The sequence below is a fragment of the Hakea prostrata genome, chromosome 5, assembly GCF_041222555.1.
Source record: "Hakea prostrata isolate BN-2017 chromosome 5, UWA_Hpros_2, whole genome shotgun sequence".
NCBI classification, from domain to species: Eukaryota; Viridiplantae; Streptophyta; class Magnoliopsida; order Proteales; family Proteaceae; genus Hakea; species Hakea prostrata.
In genome coordinates, this window is record NC_142604.1 from 3,405,205 (window position 1) to 3,424,040 (window position 18,836).

The following is an 18,836-nucleotide window of genomic DNA, read 5'->3' on the forward strand; positions in this document are numbered from 1 at the left end:
CCCAAGAACATGTTCTTTCTCATGTGATTATGGGAATAATAAGTCTCAACACAAACTTATAAAATAGAAATAGAATAACCATACAATTACCATCACGCACTGAGGCTTATATGTGGCATGCAAGCCCATGCACGTATCAGAGTGTGTGCGCTACCTTTTCTTTTTTCCTTTTTCCTTTTTCCTTTTTCCTTGAGTGGGGGATTGAGTTAGCTATTTGCAGTTGCCTTAACTTGAAATTTGAAGTCTTTAGTTTCTAGTGCTTTTTTGTATCTGTCCTTGTTCATGTGTAAACTAATTAATGCATGTCACCCAGTTGATTTAGAAATAACATTGCATATTAGTGTGATTGAATTATGTCAAAAGAAGCAGCGAATTGACACAACACTACTTAATCAGGGAATATGGTTGTGTGAGCATCGAGACCATGCTACTCCGCGCAAAGTTGTAGTTACTCTTAACGGGGTGTAAATGGTAAACTATATATGTAGTTGATCGTACTTCTATTTTATTTTTTTGATAAGGACTTTTACTTCTATTTTCTTATGTTGTACGTCGTATGAATTGTTTTTTTTTTTCAACTCAAAGGTATTATGTATGGACTTAAACAAAGTTGCTTACAATATCAAAAATGGGTTATGGGTATGCTGCTCCATTTTGTCCTGACAATTCAATATTGGTTGAGTGGGTAGCATTTAAATTGAATTTGATGGCAATGGAACTGCCAACTAGAATTGGTACCTCTAAAATTGTTTTAGTGCTACAGTTAATGAATCCTGGTGGGTGAAGCCATTCCATCTACCTCTTCTTTTGTTGGAGGGTAGCCCCATTGTTTGCAGACCCATGGTGTTTGGAGTCATTGAATTGCATTTGGGGTCCTCCAGCCTTTCTTCTACATACAGTAAAGTACTTGTGGTGGAGAGGATCACAAGTCCTCAGGGCCCATGCAAGGGGAGACTCCTTACAGAAGGGATGAAGATGTTTGGAGAGCCATTTAGGAAGCAATGTTCAGAATTTCTTCACCGGTGTCTGTCCTTTCACATCAGTTGTCCTCACATTCCAACAGAAAATAGGGGTGGCTGTTCACGCTGCATAAGAACCGGTGCATTTGTTTCTCTTGGATCTTGGATTGCAGTTCTTCAGAATGGTGTTTACCTTCTTGATGAACAACCTCGTGTCTCTTGTTGACAACATCATTCCCATTTTGACCAGTAGTGGTCGTCTCCCCTAGCCCTAGGATAAATTTTTATGACAGCAAACTGATTCTACCATGCTTATTACTCACAATATTGCGAAATTCCTTTGTCTTCTCTGAATTTCTTGATCCTTTATAGTTGGATTTCTATTCTCAGCTCGATAAACCCACTTGATACCTTTTTCTGGTTTTGGACTTCCCACCCGTTGAGAAGACTCCTTTCCTCGTCGGTTAAAATAGGCTGGCCTACCTGAACCCTGAATCCAGTGCAGATTGTCCTAATTCAATGCCCTTAACTCCTCCCTCCACGTCAAACCATGTTGTGTAACGCCAAATCTAGCTTTCACCCCCACAATGGTATTTAACCTACGGCAAAATCGTTCATAAAAAAAGATGTATTAACCCTAAGGTATGGCTCAGTTGGCAAAACATAAAAAACCCAGAGTTCAAATCCCTTGGGATCAGGGGTGAAATTCCGTCTTATATTTAAATTATATGTAATTGCTATTCCGAGTAGTCAAAGTGTATGTAAATTGGCCCGACGAATCTTAGTTCAAAAGAAAAAGGAAAGCATTAATGTGTTGAATTACATGACCGACCTTAGACGACTACTTAAATAAGAACATGGATTTGTAGTCGTTTGATTTTTTGTAACTTAAAATGGAGCGCTTGTTTGATTGAATACCTTTCACTCATCTTAAAAAGTGGAAAGATATTGTATTGTATTTATATATTATTATTTTTGCTTTATTATTTTTTATTGTAATCTGATTTTTTTATCCTTATTGTGTGCGTATTTAAGTCATTGTTTTTTGTTTTAATAGTAAATTTTTATAGTAAAACATATTTTTCATATCAGATTTATCATAGAGCAACATGGTTTGCAAATGTTTATTTTCTATTATTGGAACTAGTTTATCAAACACCAACTCTTCTGATAGTATTCTGGAAATAGTTTTAGACTGGGTTTATCAAATGTTGATTTTCAAACAAAGAACAATTTCATTGCACAGAAACATGGAAAAATGGTTTTCACACAAGAATTGGTCTCATAAAATAGAAATTTGCCAAACGCATACCTAAGATCAATCATAATCGATTCAAATATTGGTTCTTTTTGGTAGAAAAATATAAGATTAGATAAAAAGAAAATTAGTTTTTTTAATCAATCCAATATTACACGATGCTTACAACTAACAGTCTCACTCGAGTCTCAAAATGAAACAACCAAAATATCATCTTAATATCAGTTTATTAAATTAGCCTTGTGTTTCCTTATATACTCAACCCTTAGGTAGGTGAAGAGACTCCCCCTTCACCTCATCTTCTTCCTACATATTGCTGGAAACCACCCACCACCCCTAGAAACCACCATTCCCCTCCACCCAGTAAACCCCCCACCGCCCCCAAATAACCACCACTGCCCCCCACATTCACCCATTGGTCAAAGGAAGGAAGACAATGTAGACGAGGAGCTTTCGGTCGGCAATCCTAACTGTCGAAGTGATCATCATTTCTTTCTCCTCCTTATGATCCTTTTGATTTGCATTTTTTCTTTCTCGTCTTTCTACCACAAAGAGTGTAGCTTGGTGACTTGAGATGATAGAAACAATTCAAGATCAATCTTTTTAGGGGAGATACGAGTGGGTTAAGAAACAACGAAGAACAAGGAGACATGAGGTCACCTTCTTGGACTACAATGAGAAGCCTCACTTCGAAGGATACCTAACAAACAAAGAATATGAGATAGAGCAACAAACCCGTCAATAATAGGAGCCAGTGATCTAAACCTAATTGATGCTAAGAAGATAAATAGAAGAGATAAAAAGGAAGAGTAATGTGGGGCCAGTGAGTGGCGGGGGGGGGGGGATTCTGGATTATTCACAATATTTAAGGTAGTGACTTCCGGCGGTGGTGAGTAGTTTCCAGCAAAGTTTGGGATGAAGATGGGCCTAAAGGTTGGGTATGGGATGAGGTAAAAGGGTAGTTTAGGAAATTGATATTTGAAGGGTATTTTAGTTTTTCGTTTTGGCATTTAACCGAGACTAACTAAGACTATGACATTGGATTACTTAAGGGTGACAACAAGAGTTTCACGGTTTCACCCTAATTTAAGTGAGTTACACATCATATGTTCAAAAGAAAAACAGATATAACTAGATAGATACGTGTCCTTCATCCAAATAGAAATTAACGGTCCATTTCTTAATCTAATAAAATTCTTTTGATGCTAGGGATATTATGTTATACTACCCTCGTGGCCAATCCCAATGTATGAACACCCGGTTCTGGAGCAACGGGAATCCGCTCCAGATGTAGTTGTACCGTTTAACACGGGCTATCTAGGATTGTCGGTGGTGGTTGTGGCGGGTCAGATGTAGCTTTCTGTAATCCAGGCTGTTTTACTTATGTATCGAACAAGTTGATCGGTATTTGTACAATCTATCGCATGGCGTGACGTTCGATTTTTCGATAGTTAGGGGGAGTTTACGCAAGTGGGGACTAGGGAATCCTGGGAGTTGAAAGAGCCTAGTTAGCTGTTCTCTGATGATCTAAAGTATCTCTCGTCTCCTTCCGAGTTCCCGACACACTGAGAGAATCTGCTTCGGGGCTTTACTGTCGCAAGAGTGGTAGGGGTGGAGGAAAAAGATCGGATTTCCTGTGAGTTACCGCTGCCTTCTAAGTTTCTTCATACTCTTCTTAGATTTCATATATAGTGCTGTGTTCTTTGAACTTTGCAGGGTGCATTTCTCACTGTTTCGACTTTCGATTTCTATTTCTCTATTTCGTTTCAATATCTTCATCCATCTGCGTCTGCTTTGTTGTACTTAATTTTTTTTTGAGAAATTATACCAACCAGCTGATTCTGATTGTATGCGTTTATTTGTCCGCGATTTGAGCCTTGGGTCCTCTGCTGCTTTGTTGTTGTTTTGGTAAAGTTGGTTGGTTCTTCTACTTTAGCTGCAGCTGTAGCGGCAGCAGAATCGCAATCCAACCTGAGCATTATTACTACTACTTCACGTTATCTCCAGGAGGAGTAAGATTAGAAGAAGCATGGGCATGGAAAGTAGTACTGGTAATAGACGAATGTTGCTTGCAACGGCGGCTGTTGCGGTGCTGGTCGCGGCGTCGATTTGTGGGAATGTGAATGGGGAAAAGAAGAAATTGTGCGACCACAAGTGGGAGTGCAAAAGATCGATCTACTGCTGTAACTTGACCATATCGGACTTTTTCCAGCCGTACCAGTTCGAGAATCTCTTCTCCAAGCGTAATTCACCGGTGGCCCACGCAGTTGGGTTCTGGGATTACCAATCCTTCATCATGGCTTCCACTCTCTTCCAACCCCTCGGCTTTGGCACCACCGGCGGCAAATTGATGCAGATGAAAGAGGTCGCAGCGTTTCTTGGGCATGTTGGCAGCCAAACAACCTGTTAAGTATCTTATATAATTTCATTTCATTTCGTTTGATTTCCTTCCCCTCCCTTTGATTGAAGCTGACTAGTTTTCAATTACCAATCGGCCGGATGAGATCTTCTGGCGCTGATGGGTTTAATTGGTTTTGGATTGGGTTCAACTGTCTGTTTAATCTTATCGAAACCATTGTCGTTTGATTGTTTCTTTCTTTCTTTCTTTCAGGTGGTTCTGGAGTGGACACAGGTGGTCCCTTGGCGTGGGGGCTTTGCTACAACCACGAAATGAGCCCGAGTCAGTCCTACTGCAAATCGGACTATTTATACCCCTGCACTCCTGGAGCCGAATACTATGGTCGAGGTGCCATGCTCGTCTACTGGTATGTATGGTGTATCAGTTCAATCAATTTGAATTTGTTTTTCTCTCTTTCCATGTCTCTCTCTCTCTCTCTCTCTCTCTCTCCTCTCTCTCTATATATATATATATATATATATATATAGATTGATCTCGATCGTCCCTTTTCTTTTCTAGATCTTGGGGGACATTCCAGTGATCGATCAGTTTCCAATTAATTGAATTGCTACTGCTACTCCTCGATCTGATCTGATCTGATCTGATCTGATCTGATCTGGTGTCTTGTCTATATACAGGAACTACAACTATGGCATCATCGGGGACGGTTTGAAGGTGGATCTGCTGAACCATCCGGAATACTTGGAGCAGAATGCCACACTGGCTTTCCAAGCTGCCATGTGGAGGTGGATGACTCCAATGAAGAAGAAGCAGCCCTCCGCCCATGACGTTTTTGTTGGAAACTGGAAGCCCACCAAGAATGACACTTTGGCCAAGCGGACTCCCGGTTTCGGAACCACCATGAACGTTCTCTATGGGGATCAGTTGTGTGGTCAAGGGGACATTGATCCCATGAACAATGTCGTCTCTCACTACCTCTATTACCTTGATTTGCTTGGGGTTGGCCGAGAGCAGGCAGGAGGAAATCTCACCTGTGCAGAACAAGTGGCTTTCAACCCATCCGCCTCTTCTTCGGCCGCGACCTCATAAGTAGTGTTCTACACTTGTTACTTTTACAATCAATCCTCCGTTAATTACATGAATATTATAGTATAGTGCTGCTCCTCGATTTCGAAACCATTGTCATCTTATTATTATTATTGATCATGCTTGCATATTTGCCGAGAGAATATTTGTGAATAAAGTGGGTGGAGATGGTTGTGTGTTTTTTCTTTCCACATCTATAAGATGTAAGATAATATGGCGGTTCACGTTAATTTGAAGAATCCACCAATTGTAATTGTAATTGTAATTGTAATTGTAATTGTATTGATGCTTCGGTCGGAGTTTCCGTGCCAAGGGATCGATTGTGAATAAAGGGGAAGAAGGATGGATGCAGGTTTTTATTTTCTTCCGTTTACTACCAATTATTGTAACACGGAGTCAAGTCTTCTTTAGTTTGAACTTTGAAGTTAAGGTCCTTGAAGTTAGTAACTAATAATTGACCACCTTAGCCCTCTTTAATTTTCTGTCTTCTGCGTGGTCGGCTGCAAACAGAGTGGCTGGAATGTCGGGACAAAACTAAGGTGGTAGTTGTCTTATGATCGGTGCATTCATATATATATATATATATATGACTACATTATTATAAGAGATCCAACATAATATTAAGAGCATAATATGTGATTTGAACGGCATTATAATGCTAAACATCAAAGCTCATCCTAAGCTTATTATCCCAGTAAAATGGAGTTGAGCATTCGAGGTTTCAACTCAAGTATACATGTAATAATACTCTGTCGCCACTTCATTCAGCTCAGTGATATTTCCAGTATCCAAATAGAATTCTGAGTTGAATCTTGAACAAAGTTGATCCTTAGATCCAATGGTCAAACGTAATCGTAATAGGATTTTTTAATTTGAGGATTGATGGGAGTGGGACTCCAATTTGTAATTGAACACATCCTTTATCTGAAACGAAAAGGTTCTACGTGTGTTCATGATGCTTCTAATTAGTCCTAACGAGTGAGGTTCATCGTGGCGTTGCATTGTTGGGAATAACCTCATATGCACAGTGCAATCAAGCATAAAAACAAAGACAAGAGATAATGATTTTACTTGGTTCAGTCAAGTGACCTACATCCAAGCATGAGTCCTGGGACTCAAGATGTCATGTACAACTAATCAATGTAGAGTTAGGTACAAGGAGTCTTTCAAATAGCATATACAATCTCTCTATAGAAACGAACCCTCAAGGGATCAATCAAGAAGATATGATGACATCACAACCGAATAGCAAAGAACAATCTCACCTGGAACATGCACAACAACAATACATCCACGCACAACATGAAGCCAAGACCGAAGGCTAAAACACTATCGAATCATAGAAGAAACCAATCACCAAGCCTCAAACCAGAGAGCAAGAGAACCAGAGAGGAATCACAACTCAAAGAGAGAATACCCCAACACATAATACAAATGACCCATGAAATCCTAAACCCAAAAAGAGGTTTAAATATACAACACTAAAAGAACATAAACTACAAGTAAAATCACTTGAACAGAGAATGATTAATATGCCTCTATTAAGAGAGAGATATTCCAACATCCTCCATCATGACACTGATTTGGTTGTGCATAATTACTTGAATCACAAAGAACTCATCAAAATAAAAACAAATGTAAGAGAAACTAAGCAATAAGCACCATCAACATGTTTAAAGCATTTTTGAACTTGTTAACAGGTATTATTTTAGTCATAATATTAACGGGATTGACAGAGGTTTCAATCTTTTGAATCTTCACTAAACCTTTGGAGATAATATCTCTAATAAAGTGCAATCTCACATTCGCGTGTTTAGTATATTCATGAAGCACGTTATTATTATAGAGACAAATAACGCTTTCAAAATCATAATATATAGTAAAACACATATCACCAAAATCAAGTTCTCCATGGATACCCTTTAGTCAAAGGGCTTCATTAATAACCTCATACAAGGCAATATACTCAGCCTTAGTGGTTGAGAGAGCAGCGACATGCTGAAGATAAGACTTCCAACTTACTAAATTACCAAGAATGGTAAACATATAACCAAATAAATAACTCCTCTTATCAAGATCAACAACAAAGTTAGAGTCACAATATCCCACAATATTTAGGTTTTCAACACAAACATTATCATATACCAATTTGTAACTAATTGAACTTTGCAAATATCTCAAAATCCACAAAATAGCAGTCTAATGAACATCACAGGGTCTACTCATAAACCTACAAATAAGCCCAATAGCATATGCTAAATCAAGTTTAAAACAGACCATAACATGCATAAGTGAACCTACACAAGTCTGATAGGGCATTTCGATTACAACAACATCACAACATGATTTTAAGTCAAAATGAGCACCCAAAGGAGTATCAACAATCAACAGCTTTACAATTAGCATTTTCAAAGTTATCAATCAGTTTATGCAAGTAACCTACTTAAAATAAGGTAAGAAAACCATTAGATATATCTCTAAATATGTCAACACCAAGAATCTTTATTACAACCCTTAGATCATTCATTTCAAATTTAGATTTAAGAATATTCTTCAGTTTATAAATCTGAAATTTATCTTTGCAAACAATAAGCATATCATCAACATATAACAAGAGATAAAGGAAAGTATGAGGTTTAAATTCACAATAGTATACACAATGATTATAATAGCTTGTTTTGAACTGATTCTTAAGCATAAATTCATCAAATCTTTAGTACCATTGTTTAAGGGACTGCTTTAACCCATATATAGATCTCAACAACAAACAAACTTTACTTTCATCATATTTTCTACTCAAGTTGGTTCATGAAAATTTACTTCTCGAGTTTGCCCTTTAAGAAAACAGTCTTGACATCCATTTGTTTCAAGTCAAGATCACATATAATAACAAGAGACAAGACAATCTGAATAGAGGTGTGTTTAACTACATATGAAAACACCTCATTATAATCAATACCTTCAATTTGAGAGTAACCCTTAGCCACCAACCTAGCCCTAAACCTAGGTCTTTCTACTCCAAGAATCCCAGACTAAAGCTTAGAAATCCACTTACAACCTATAACTCTCTTATCATTTATTCTATCTACTAGCTTTCAAGTCTCATTCTTAATCAAAGAATCCATTTCTTCCTTCATAGCAGCTACTCACCACTCTCAAGGCTATCTAGGGCTTCTTTAAAGATTCTAGGCTCATTAGCTTCTATTTGATTAGCAACACTAAAGGCAAAAGAAATCAAGTCCAAACCTGAAACTACACTTTCACTCATATTAAAAAACCTATAAGGCTTCCTAATCTCTCTTCTAGCCCTATCCCTAGCTAATAGATAATTATGTAAGGGTCTTTCTTCATCAACCTCTTGTTTAACGCCTAAAGTACCACTAGGTGACTTCAAATCAATAAAATCAGGGATATCAAGCTCAACACTAGACCTACTCTCAAACTCCACATCAATAAAACTATCATCAATGTCTTGGGTAATAGACTTCCTACTTAAGGACCTAGGCTTAACAAATTCTAGTTCATTAATCCTAATATCTCTATTCACAATCACGTTCTTATCCTCAAGACATTACAACCTATAACCTTTAACACCTAGAGGATACCCTCAGAATAAAGACTTTTTACCCCTAGGCTCCAACTTACCCTTACAAAAACAACACATCCAAAAGGTTTTAGAACACTATAATCACATTTAGCCTTAGAACACTTACTTTTGGGAGTTTCAAAGCCTATAGAAGAACAAAGAGACCTATTAATAATATAACAAGTGGTACTAGCAGCTTCAACCCAAAATTTATTACTTAGGTTAGACTTAATGAACATGCACCTACCCTTATCCATGATAGTCTTGTTCATTCTTTCAACAACTCCATTTTGTTGGGGGAATGTAGGTGCAACTCCTATGCCTAGTATTGCCATTTTTCTTATAAAATTCAAAAAACCTATCATCACAAAACTCAAGTCCATTATCAGTCCTAAGCTTCTTTATTTTCTTATCAGTTTGATTTTCAATCATCACTTTCCACTCTAGAAACTTATCAAAATAAATACAACAGATTTATCTGTAAGAAAATATAACTAAACTTTCTTAGAATAATCATCAATAATAGACAATAAATATTGAGCACCCAAGAGGGATGAAGGAACATTATGAGAGCCCCACAAATCAGAGTGTAGATATTCAAGCACAAGTGAAATTTTATAAGTAGAATGTGAAAACTTAGCTTTATGAAGCTTACCCGTTGCACATATGTCACAATACTTTAAGGTTTTAGATTTATTTAATTTCAAGTGACCATTTCTACACAAATAAAGTAGGCCTTTACTACTTATATGACCTAGTCTTCTATGCCGTAACTCCACCTCACTTAGCTCTTCACTAGCAATAGAGGTAGCTCCAAGAATCACATTCTCATTGAGAAAATAAAGCTATTTTCTCAATTCAGAGTCAAAACCACATCATTTCCCCTCATAACCCTAAGACAACCATCTTTAGAACAATAATGAAACCCCTTTGAATCAAATTGACTCAAAGACAACAAATTTTTTCTCAAATCAGTAGGGGTGCAAGTTTGGCCTTGACTCACCCTGAGCGATCCCTGAGCCCAAATAAGGCTTGGGCTCAAGATTTTGGCCTTGAAGGCGAGTCAAGGCCAAAATATTTTGCAGGCTTGGATTACTTTTTGGCATGCTAGCCTATTGTGACCTATCCCTGGTTTTGTCCTTAACCTTAGTCCTAATTTTGGCCTTGATTTTGACTTGATTCTGATCCTGATTTTTGCCATGATCCTGGTCCTAATTTTGTCCTTGATTCTGGCACTAATCCTAACCCTAATTTTGGCATTGATTCTGACACTAATTTGTCCTTAATCTTGTCTCTGATCCTGTCTTTGATTTTTACCCGATCTTCATGTTAACCTTGATTTTGACCTTGAGTCAGTTTGATCATATTAGACTATGAGTACATTTTTTATATTATTTTTAAGGTAATTTTTATTTGGACTCCTTGAGGTTCAACCTAAGTCATTTTTAGTTCCCACAAATATTTGCAACATCTTTAATTTGCCTCTAAATGTGGTATCTCAAAAAAACTTATCAAGGACATTAAGTTATATTTGTAACTAAAATACCATTTTTTATTTTTATTTTTACTATTACCATTGATTTACTTATTAGCAACGTTTTGAATATGGATTTTATTTTTTAGTAGGGATATTAATTTGTTGAACAATTGTGAATGAAAGGAGAGGGCCAATCAGGGCTAGGGATAGGGCCAATGAAGGCCAGGGTCAAGTATAGGGCTAGGGACAGGGCCAAGGCCAATCAGGGCTAATGCCAGGGCCAACCAGTCTCGACTCGGCCCAATTAGGGCGAGAATGAGAATAAATTAAAATATATAGGGCTAGACTTGGGATTACAAAAGCTCGACCATGTTACAGCCCTATAATCCAGGGACATGTCTTACTTGTTCTAAGTCCCTCACTTTCCCATCATCCAACCTAAGTTTAATAGAATCAATACCTTCAACTTCACAAGCTTGATCATTTCTCATAAGGACCTAGCCACCCTTAATGGGCTTAAAGGTCACAAACCACTCTCTTCTTGGAGTCATCTGGAAAGTACACCCCGAGTCAAGGATCTAGTTCCGTGTGTCAACCATAGGAAAAATTACTAATACATCACTAGTAAAATCAGCCACATTAGTAGCCTCACTTCTCTCACCACCATTTTCCTTTTGTTTTCTCATTCTTTCCTTACAAATTTTCCTAATATGCCCTCCTTTTTACAATAATAACACCTTACCTAAGTTTTAATAATAATAATAATATTATTATTGTTATTATTATCATTATGATTATTGTAATTAAATTGATTATTATTGTTGTTATTCTTCCCCACAAACTTCTTTTTCTCATTAATGAATTTCTTCTTATTTTCCATGTTATTCTTAATTTCAGAATTCCCATAAATGCTTTCACTAACAATCTTATTCTTCTTTTTAGATTTCATTTCTATATCTCTAATCTTAAGAGCTTCCATCATATCATCAAGAATCATAGATTCTCTACCATATTTTATAGTATTCTTTACACTAGCATACATTTTAGGTAAATGAATCAACGATAGGACAACAAGGGTATTATTAGTAAGCTCTTCATCAAGATCAGCTAAATCACATGATAATTTATAGAAATCCTCAACATTATTAGGTAAAGACTTAGAAGCATTCATTTTAAAACTAATAAATTGTTCTTTCAACAAGGTAATGCTAGGTAGGGATGGGGTCATATACAATTCTTTAAGTTTAATCCAAACCTTATCAGCTTCAGTACAATTTCGTTACTCTTCACATAACATTATTTCCCAAATGCAAAATCAAACTATTATAGCACAACTCTATCATATCAGCCTTTTATTCATCAGTCATAAATGATGGAAGTTTGTCAATTCATTTTAAAGCCTTATGACAGTGATTTTGTACGAGAATTGCATGCATTTTTTTTCTTCTTTTTTCAGACTACAAAATCACATTTGCCTTCACGTTTCTCAAACTCATATTGGGTAGGAGCCATGTCATAGAAATAAAATAAAAGAAATGAGAATACAATTTCAGAAAATAATAGAGTAAGTATAATAGATTCAAATGTACCAAAACAATACAAGAATAACAATCTAAAAAGTTATATTAACACATGGTACATTTTCAGATAACAACAAGAAAAACATAATATCATAATCAAATGTAAAGTAGAAGTATACAGCTAATTTATAAATAGAATCAAGTAAAAGCTAAAACCCCAAATTTCTAAATAGTTGTAGGTAACCGTATATGAGAAACCTTAAGAACAAATAGGTTTGATTAGGTTTTAACCAAGAAGAATGAAATTGATGCAATAAATAAGCAATTGAAGCCTTATTAACAAAGTTTTATTGTCAAAACCTAAATTCCAACATCAATTTAATAAACCCTAACTGAATCAGATATTAAAGAATTGGGGGTGGGGGGGGGGTTTGAGAAACATGAATCAAACAATAAATAGAGAGTGTAATAGTGACATATTGTTCAAGAAATTAACAAAAAAAGAACCGATTGAGAGAAACAAGTGCATATAGGTATAACAATCAAAGCTCTGATGCCAATATGTTAGGAATAACCTCATATGCGCAGCGGAATCAAGCATAAAAATAAAGACAAGAGATAATGATTTTACTTGGTTTGGTCAAGTGACCTACATCCAAGGACAGTCCAGATGATTTGAGATAATATGCACAACTAATTCAATGTAAAGTTGGCTACAAGGACACTCTCAAATAACATATACAACCTCTCTATTGAAGGAACCCACAATAGATCAACTAAGAAGACATGACATCACAACCGAATACCAAAGAACGATCTCACTTGGAACATGCACATCAACAACATATCCACGCACAGTACGAAGCCAACATCAAAGGCTAGAACACCATCGAATCACAGAGGAAACCAGCTACCAAGCCTCAAACTAGAGAAGAATCGCAACTCAGAGAGAGAGAATACCCACCGCAAAATACAAATGACTTATGAAACCCTAAACCCATAAAGGGGTTTAGATATACAACACTAAAAAGGATTAAAATGTCCAAGAACATAAACAAGTAAATCACTTTAACAGAAAATACTAATATGCCCAAGAGAGATATTCTAGGATTTTTATTTGCTGCAGCGGAGCATCTTGCAACCAACAGTGAAACTTTTGCCACGTGTATGGAAAAGAATCTAACAGTTGGAAGGAAAAATGCAGGGGTATGAATGCAAATAGGAATTTTTTATTATTTTTTTTATTTTACATTCAAAGGTTGCTATTTTAGAATTTACAAAATAAAACCCCTGTTTCCTTTCTCTTCGTCAATGCAGAGACCGAGGTTGAGGATGAGTTTGGGGGAGTAATAGGTCATGTTGGCCTTGAGGTGATTCCCTTGAGTTACACAAATTTGTACTAAGGTATCCTTCAACAGTGTAAGCTTTGTTGGTTCTGAAATGACCTCCACTTTCTTCATTGATGATGATCTACATGTTTAGGTTCATTAGTTTCATCAACCGGAGCGCATATTCCTCTATTAGATCTTGGAAATGTTGAGGGAAGTACTGCTGAAAAATTGCAAAAATAAACATGATTCTAATCATCATCGACCCCAATCTTGCCAAGTCCCCTCCAGTAAACCCCATCTGCTAGAGTAATTCCAAGCAAGGAACGATTTCTCGTTCGTTTCGCCTGGTTCACCGGGCGGCAAACTGGGCGAAACGGCGAAATCTCGGCGAGATTTCGCCGACACCATGACCGGCGATATCGCTGGATTCCCTTCCTATGTAGGGTTCTCTGTCGTGTTTCGTGTGTACCCATCCACACCATGCTTGGATTGCATAAGCACGCTGGTTTATAATTTGGTCAATCACTGTTTGTCGATGATGATAATTTCTAAGGCCTGTTTCTCAAACATTCGCAATGGCCGCCTGAGAGCTTTCGCCTTCGCCGGGCTTGAGAGCTTGTGCTGCTTCTATCCTTCCTTGGATGTCTGAGACTCAAAGTGTTTGTATTTCCCCCTGTATCTGCTCATTGTCTACATCAATCTTTCTATCTCAATGTTTGTTCTACAATGTTTAAGAACCAAACGAGGAAAATGCCGAGTTTAATTTTTGATGGTTTTAATTCGTTGAATTTCACTTGTTACTTCTAGGGTTTTGGTTTTGATTTGTCCGGATTTGTTCAGGCACAATCGTTGATTTCTTTCTTTCTCTCTTTCTACTTCAGTTCTACACATGGCCAGCTGCTGTTTCTTTTTATTTCTTTCTTTCTTCTTCTTCTCCGGCAACATTGCCGCTGCTATTTCTGTTTCTTTCTCTTTTTCATTCTTCTTCTTCTTCTCCAGCAACGATCTGGAAGGATGAGGATGTGGTTTTGCCGGAAAATCTTGGTTTCGCCGGAAAATCGACGATTTTCTGGCGAAAGGTTGTAATATCGGGTTTCGGTGCATTTTTTATTTCGCCTTCTGGCGAAACTGGCGAAATTCGCCGAAATTTCTTTCCATGATTCCAAGAATATATTACAGCATCACTTTCGTAATTACTTTAAGAAAATTTGATCTTGGAATCCCCACCATAATCACTTTTTAATAGGTGTGGGGGATCACATGGCAGCAAATTTGACTTTAGAAATAAAAATTTTAAAAAACTAAAAGGTCTTGATTGTAATTATATATATATATTTTAAATTTTGATTTACAAATCATTAGATCTAAAATTTTACACGTGGCACAATCTTGGCCACTGGCAGTAGCCAGCAGCCGCTGCTATAAATAAAAATTAGATATTCTAAGTTTCTAACATGTATTGGTTGAATGGGAACCAAGGAATGTAGAGGTATTTACAAGTATGAAACTATGAAACTATGGAATACGGGATGGGTCGACCGAAGATCATCATATACGCCGACAACAAAGAGAAATTTGGAAGATTCGCAGAGCAAGGTCAAGGCTTACTCATGTCCCAGTTTTTTTTTTCCGTTTCTGGGGGGATAAAAAGAAAAGAAAAGGGTACCCATGTGATGTGGCCATGTGCTGCTGTGCATGCCGCGCTTTGCAAACTAGGAATTTGGGAATGGTATATCCGTATATCCTTCGGAGTGTAAAAATTCTCAGTTGTGTCGTGTGGGAGAAGATTTCATTTTTTTTTTTTTTTTTTAATTTAAAAAAGAAAAAGAAAAAAAAATCACAAAGTGGAAGAATAATCAACTGCGAAAGAAAGAAAGAAAGAATGGAACCAGTTTGTTTCCCTTCCACGCAAGGGCAACTGGGAAGGCAACCGAAGGATTCCTAAGCGGTAAGCGGATCATAGAAGTCAATGCCTTCTCTTTTCTTATAGAAAGAAGCTGGTGCCTTTTATGCGAGCATTAAAATTATAAGTTTATCATACCAAATAAAAAATAAAAAATTATAAGTTTATGGATCTCCGTAAAAATCGGGACCCGCAGAGTTTAGGCCTGCCGACACGCTTACCTGAGAACTGAAAAAACGCGACGTGCCTTAGGTACGCCGTACGCAACTGGGGCCTACTAGTACCGTGCGACCGAATGTATTTTTTTCCATTTTTTACCGTACTTTGAAGTTTGATCTAAGCACGCACGCAGCCAACACGGACCGACTCTTCTGGTCTCGCCGCTTTCAGTCTTGTTCTCCACCGGACCACCCTCCAGTTTTGACTCGATCTTTAATGAGATTTGAAGCAGTCCAAATTTTTACCTAACTTCAACCGCAAGAAGGTGAGAACCTTTATACCACTGATTCAAAATTTAATCCAAATAGGGAGAACAAAGAGAGAAGACGAAAAGAACAAGGCGGATCTACGGGCTTTCAAGTAGGAAGATTCTTTCCGGTTAATTAACATGGAATGGCTAAAATCTGATAATATTTTCAAGGCCATGATTTATTGCACTCATCATGGTTCAGATCATGTATAATTTTCCCAGCTTTAAATAAAAAAAATATTTGTGCGATAAGAAAGCACTCCTTGATCTGCTGCTATCAAACCTAAGCATAGTGCATGGCCCTTTTAAATCTCACCCCCTCTTTTGTTGGATTTACTTGTAGTGCCAAGAAAATTAGGCTAGGACATATTATAATGGAATGGACTAAACTAAAAGTGCCAGGACAAACTAGACGTGGCCAAATTAAGGACTCGTTTGATAACCTACCAAAAAACAGTTTATGTTGTTTTTTGTTTCTAGAAGTGGGAAATTGGCCAAAAATTGTTTCGTTTCGCATGATTTTTGCAACATCAATTAAAATTTATGTAAATTTTTACTTCGAGAAACACTTTTGATGCAACAACCACTGAAGTCTATTGCAACTATTTGCATGAGTTTTACTTTATTTTCTTGTTGCATTTGTTTCTCAAAGCAAAATTGGTTAAGTGTTGGACTTAAGTAAGACAATTTTGGAAAGAGTATTTATGAAATTTGATACACTAAACATAACAATGGAAATTTTGTAAATTTTATAACTATTGTCAAATTTTCTAATTTTGGAACTAAGTTTTATCTAATGTCTAAAAATGTACTTCTACTTCTAGAAACATTCAAAACTCGTTCTGGTGGTTTCTCAAAACAAAAACACTTGGTGAGTTATCAAATGGGTCCTAAAGTCAAATGGAGGTGTTTAAGGGAATAACCACCCATCTAGGTGCAATGAGATACCCGAGCAAAATCTTTGGGGATAACGGCCTAAATGGAGCCAATCTAATTGTTTATCTATTTAGGCACGATGAACCTACAAAAGGAAGGAGTCACAACTAATGGTCAAGATCACAAGGTTAGCGAGAAAGACCGACTAATGGTTTGGATTGATAAGGTTAATGGTCAAGCTAGGAGGGACGATGATGATGATGGCGATTTTGGTAGTGGTGGAGGAGTACATGAACGATTACATGTTCCATTATCAGAGACACAACTTCCCTTGAAGAGATATACTAGAGAGACTCAGTACACACATGCCACCTTGGATGACAATCATGGTGGTGAGTTTCATCGTGGACATATTATGAGCTACAATCGACTAGGGAGGGGCGGGGGCCATGGGGAGGAGCAACAACATATGAATGGCTATGGTTGTAGTTACGACACTAGATCATATGGCTCATATGATCATTTCGATCTGACGGACAGCTTGTCAGGAGCGATGGGGTCCATGAGATTAGAGGAGTCCATAGGGTTCACATCTACTTATGGCTATGAGATTTATAGTTATGGTGTCACTTCCGCTCATAGACACGATTGTACATACCCGTCTTCCAGGAGTTCGCACTACTATGGATACGATGATAAATCATCCATGAGCTTGGATGACTCTAGAGGCACTACATTTACTTATAGGGGTTATGATGGTCGGGGTCATCATCATCATCAGAGTGCCTCGATTATCCCTCCTACTAACTTGGAGACAACTGGTATGTTGGAGGCAGTATACTAATATGGTATGCGACCAAACCTACCGTCATATAAACTGCAATAGCATCACCACATCCAACAAGGTCTCTTGACTCTCTTCCATATCTCTATTCCTATTACCCTCCTGATAGGAGTAGTTTTGCATCAATAGATGACGCCAATTACAGAGCTCTTGTTTCTCTGTACCTCAATAACAATCAACATGAAATGTCATGAAGTGAGTTTAAAAATTTTATGGAAGAAAAGCTCATGATTGTAACTTTTGGGTCTTCTAGCATGAGACATGAGTTACATGACTCATAACAAATGGATTCACCGAGACATAGTACTTGGTATTGATATGATACAAGTGGTGCCAACACAAGTATATACTTAGTTGTATTGTATACTAGTATTTTCCAATGATGTTTATTTTCCTTATGCGTATTTATTTTGGTTTAGTCGTTTAAAATAATGTCCTAGAATTTCAGTTTTGCCCGTATATAATAGGGTATGTGCCAATCAAAAACACTAGTTTAAGTGAGGTTTTAGACAAAACCAAAAATTCCAATGTGTTTATTGCATCAAATAGGATAGACACAAAATTGGGCCTTAAATGTCGTAAAATACCACCTAAAATGGGAGGTCAAAATTTGGCCGAAACTTGATAACAACATGCTAGAATCTTCTTAGTAATCTAATAGAGTTATTCCATTAGTGATAGGAGAAAGACAAGAGTTGTAGTTAGATTTAGAATAAGAATTGTAGGAGCAATATGAGAAATTCAAACACCTATGGCTGTTGAATAGAATTCTAGAAGCGAGTTTAATCAAACACCTAGAAAAATGTTTTTTTCTTCTAGAAACACTCATAACTATTTTCGATGTTTCTTGAAGCAGAAACACTTGGTGGATTATCATACGTGTGTAAAAGAATGGCTCTGCTACTCTTCAGAGTCTCCTAGTGTTGTTGCATACCTTCAAACCTCAAAAAAAAAAAAAAAAAAAAAAAAAAAAAAAAAAAAAGAAAGAGAATAAAAGAGAAAAAATGTCGCACCATCCATGTGTCGGCCCACACCTTTTCTCCGGGTTTGCAAATTAAATCTGAGAAGCTTGGACGATTTGGTCAAATTTGGACGTATCACAGATTAACAAGAAGAACCACTAGTAAACCTTGAATGTTTTCCAATTTCCAAACGTATTCAATTTATT

At 37.1% G+C, this 18,836-nt stretch overlaps 2 protein-coding genes and 1 non-coding gene across 5 annotated transcripts in view; all 3 read left to right on the plus strand.

Moving 5' to 3' along the window:
* The window catches only part of LOC149014438 (secondary thiamine-phosphate synthase enzyme), a 31,849-nt gene extending 31,207 nt beyond the window's left edge, over nt 1–642 (plus strand). Inside the window, exon 7 of the mRNA XM_089155052.1 lies at nt 397–642. Within this exon, the coding sequence (XP_089011178.1) occupies nt 397–468 (72 nt within the window). The 3' untranslated portion in view covers nt 469–642. The remainder of the gene's footprint in view (nt 1–396) is intronic.
* A 3,056-nt stretch (nt 643–3,698) lies between these two features.
* On the plus strand, nt 3,699–6,028 carry LOC149014439 (chitinase-like protein 1). Of its 3 annotated transcripts, none has more exons than XM_089156178.1 (4): nt 3,699–3,853; nt 4,093–4,622; nt 4,829–4,982; nt 5,254–6,028. In XM_089156178.1, exons 2-4 carry the CDS (start codon nt 4,247–4,249, stop codon nt 5,663–5,665), a joined length of 942 nt encoding a protein of 313 aa, XP_089012304.1. In that variant the 5' UTR covers nt 3,699–3,853; nt 4,093–4,246; the 3' UTR covers nt 5,666–6,028. The 3 variants fall into 3 exon arrangements, with proteins under 3 accessions (XP_089012304.1, XP_089012305.1, XP_089012303.1); XM_089156179.1 differs by having other exon boundaries at nt 4,132–4,622; XM_089156177.1 differs by having other exon boundaries at nt 4,154–4,622.
* Nucleotides 6,029–14,106: 8,078 nt separating this feature from the next.
* On the plus strand, nt 14,107–14,229 carry LOC149014440 (small nucleolar RNA SNORD14). Its single transcript, XR_016173859.1, has one exon. It is a non-coding gene; the product is annotated as a small nucleolar RNA SNORD14 (small nucleolar RNA).
* The last annotated feature ends 4,607 nt before the right edge of the window (nt 14,230–18,836 follow it).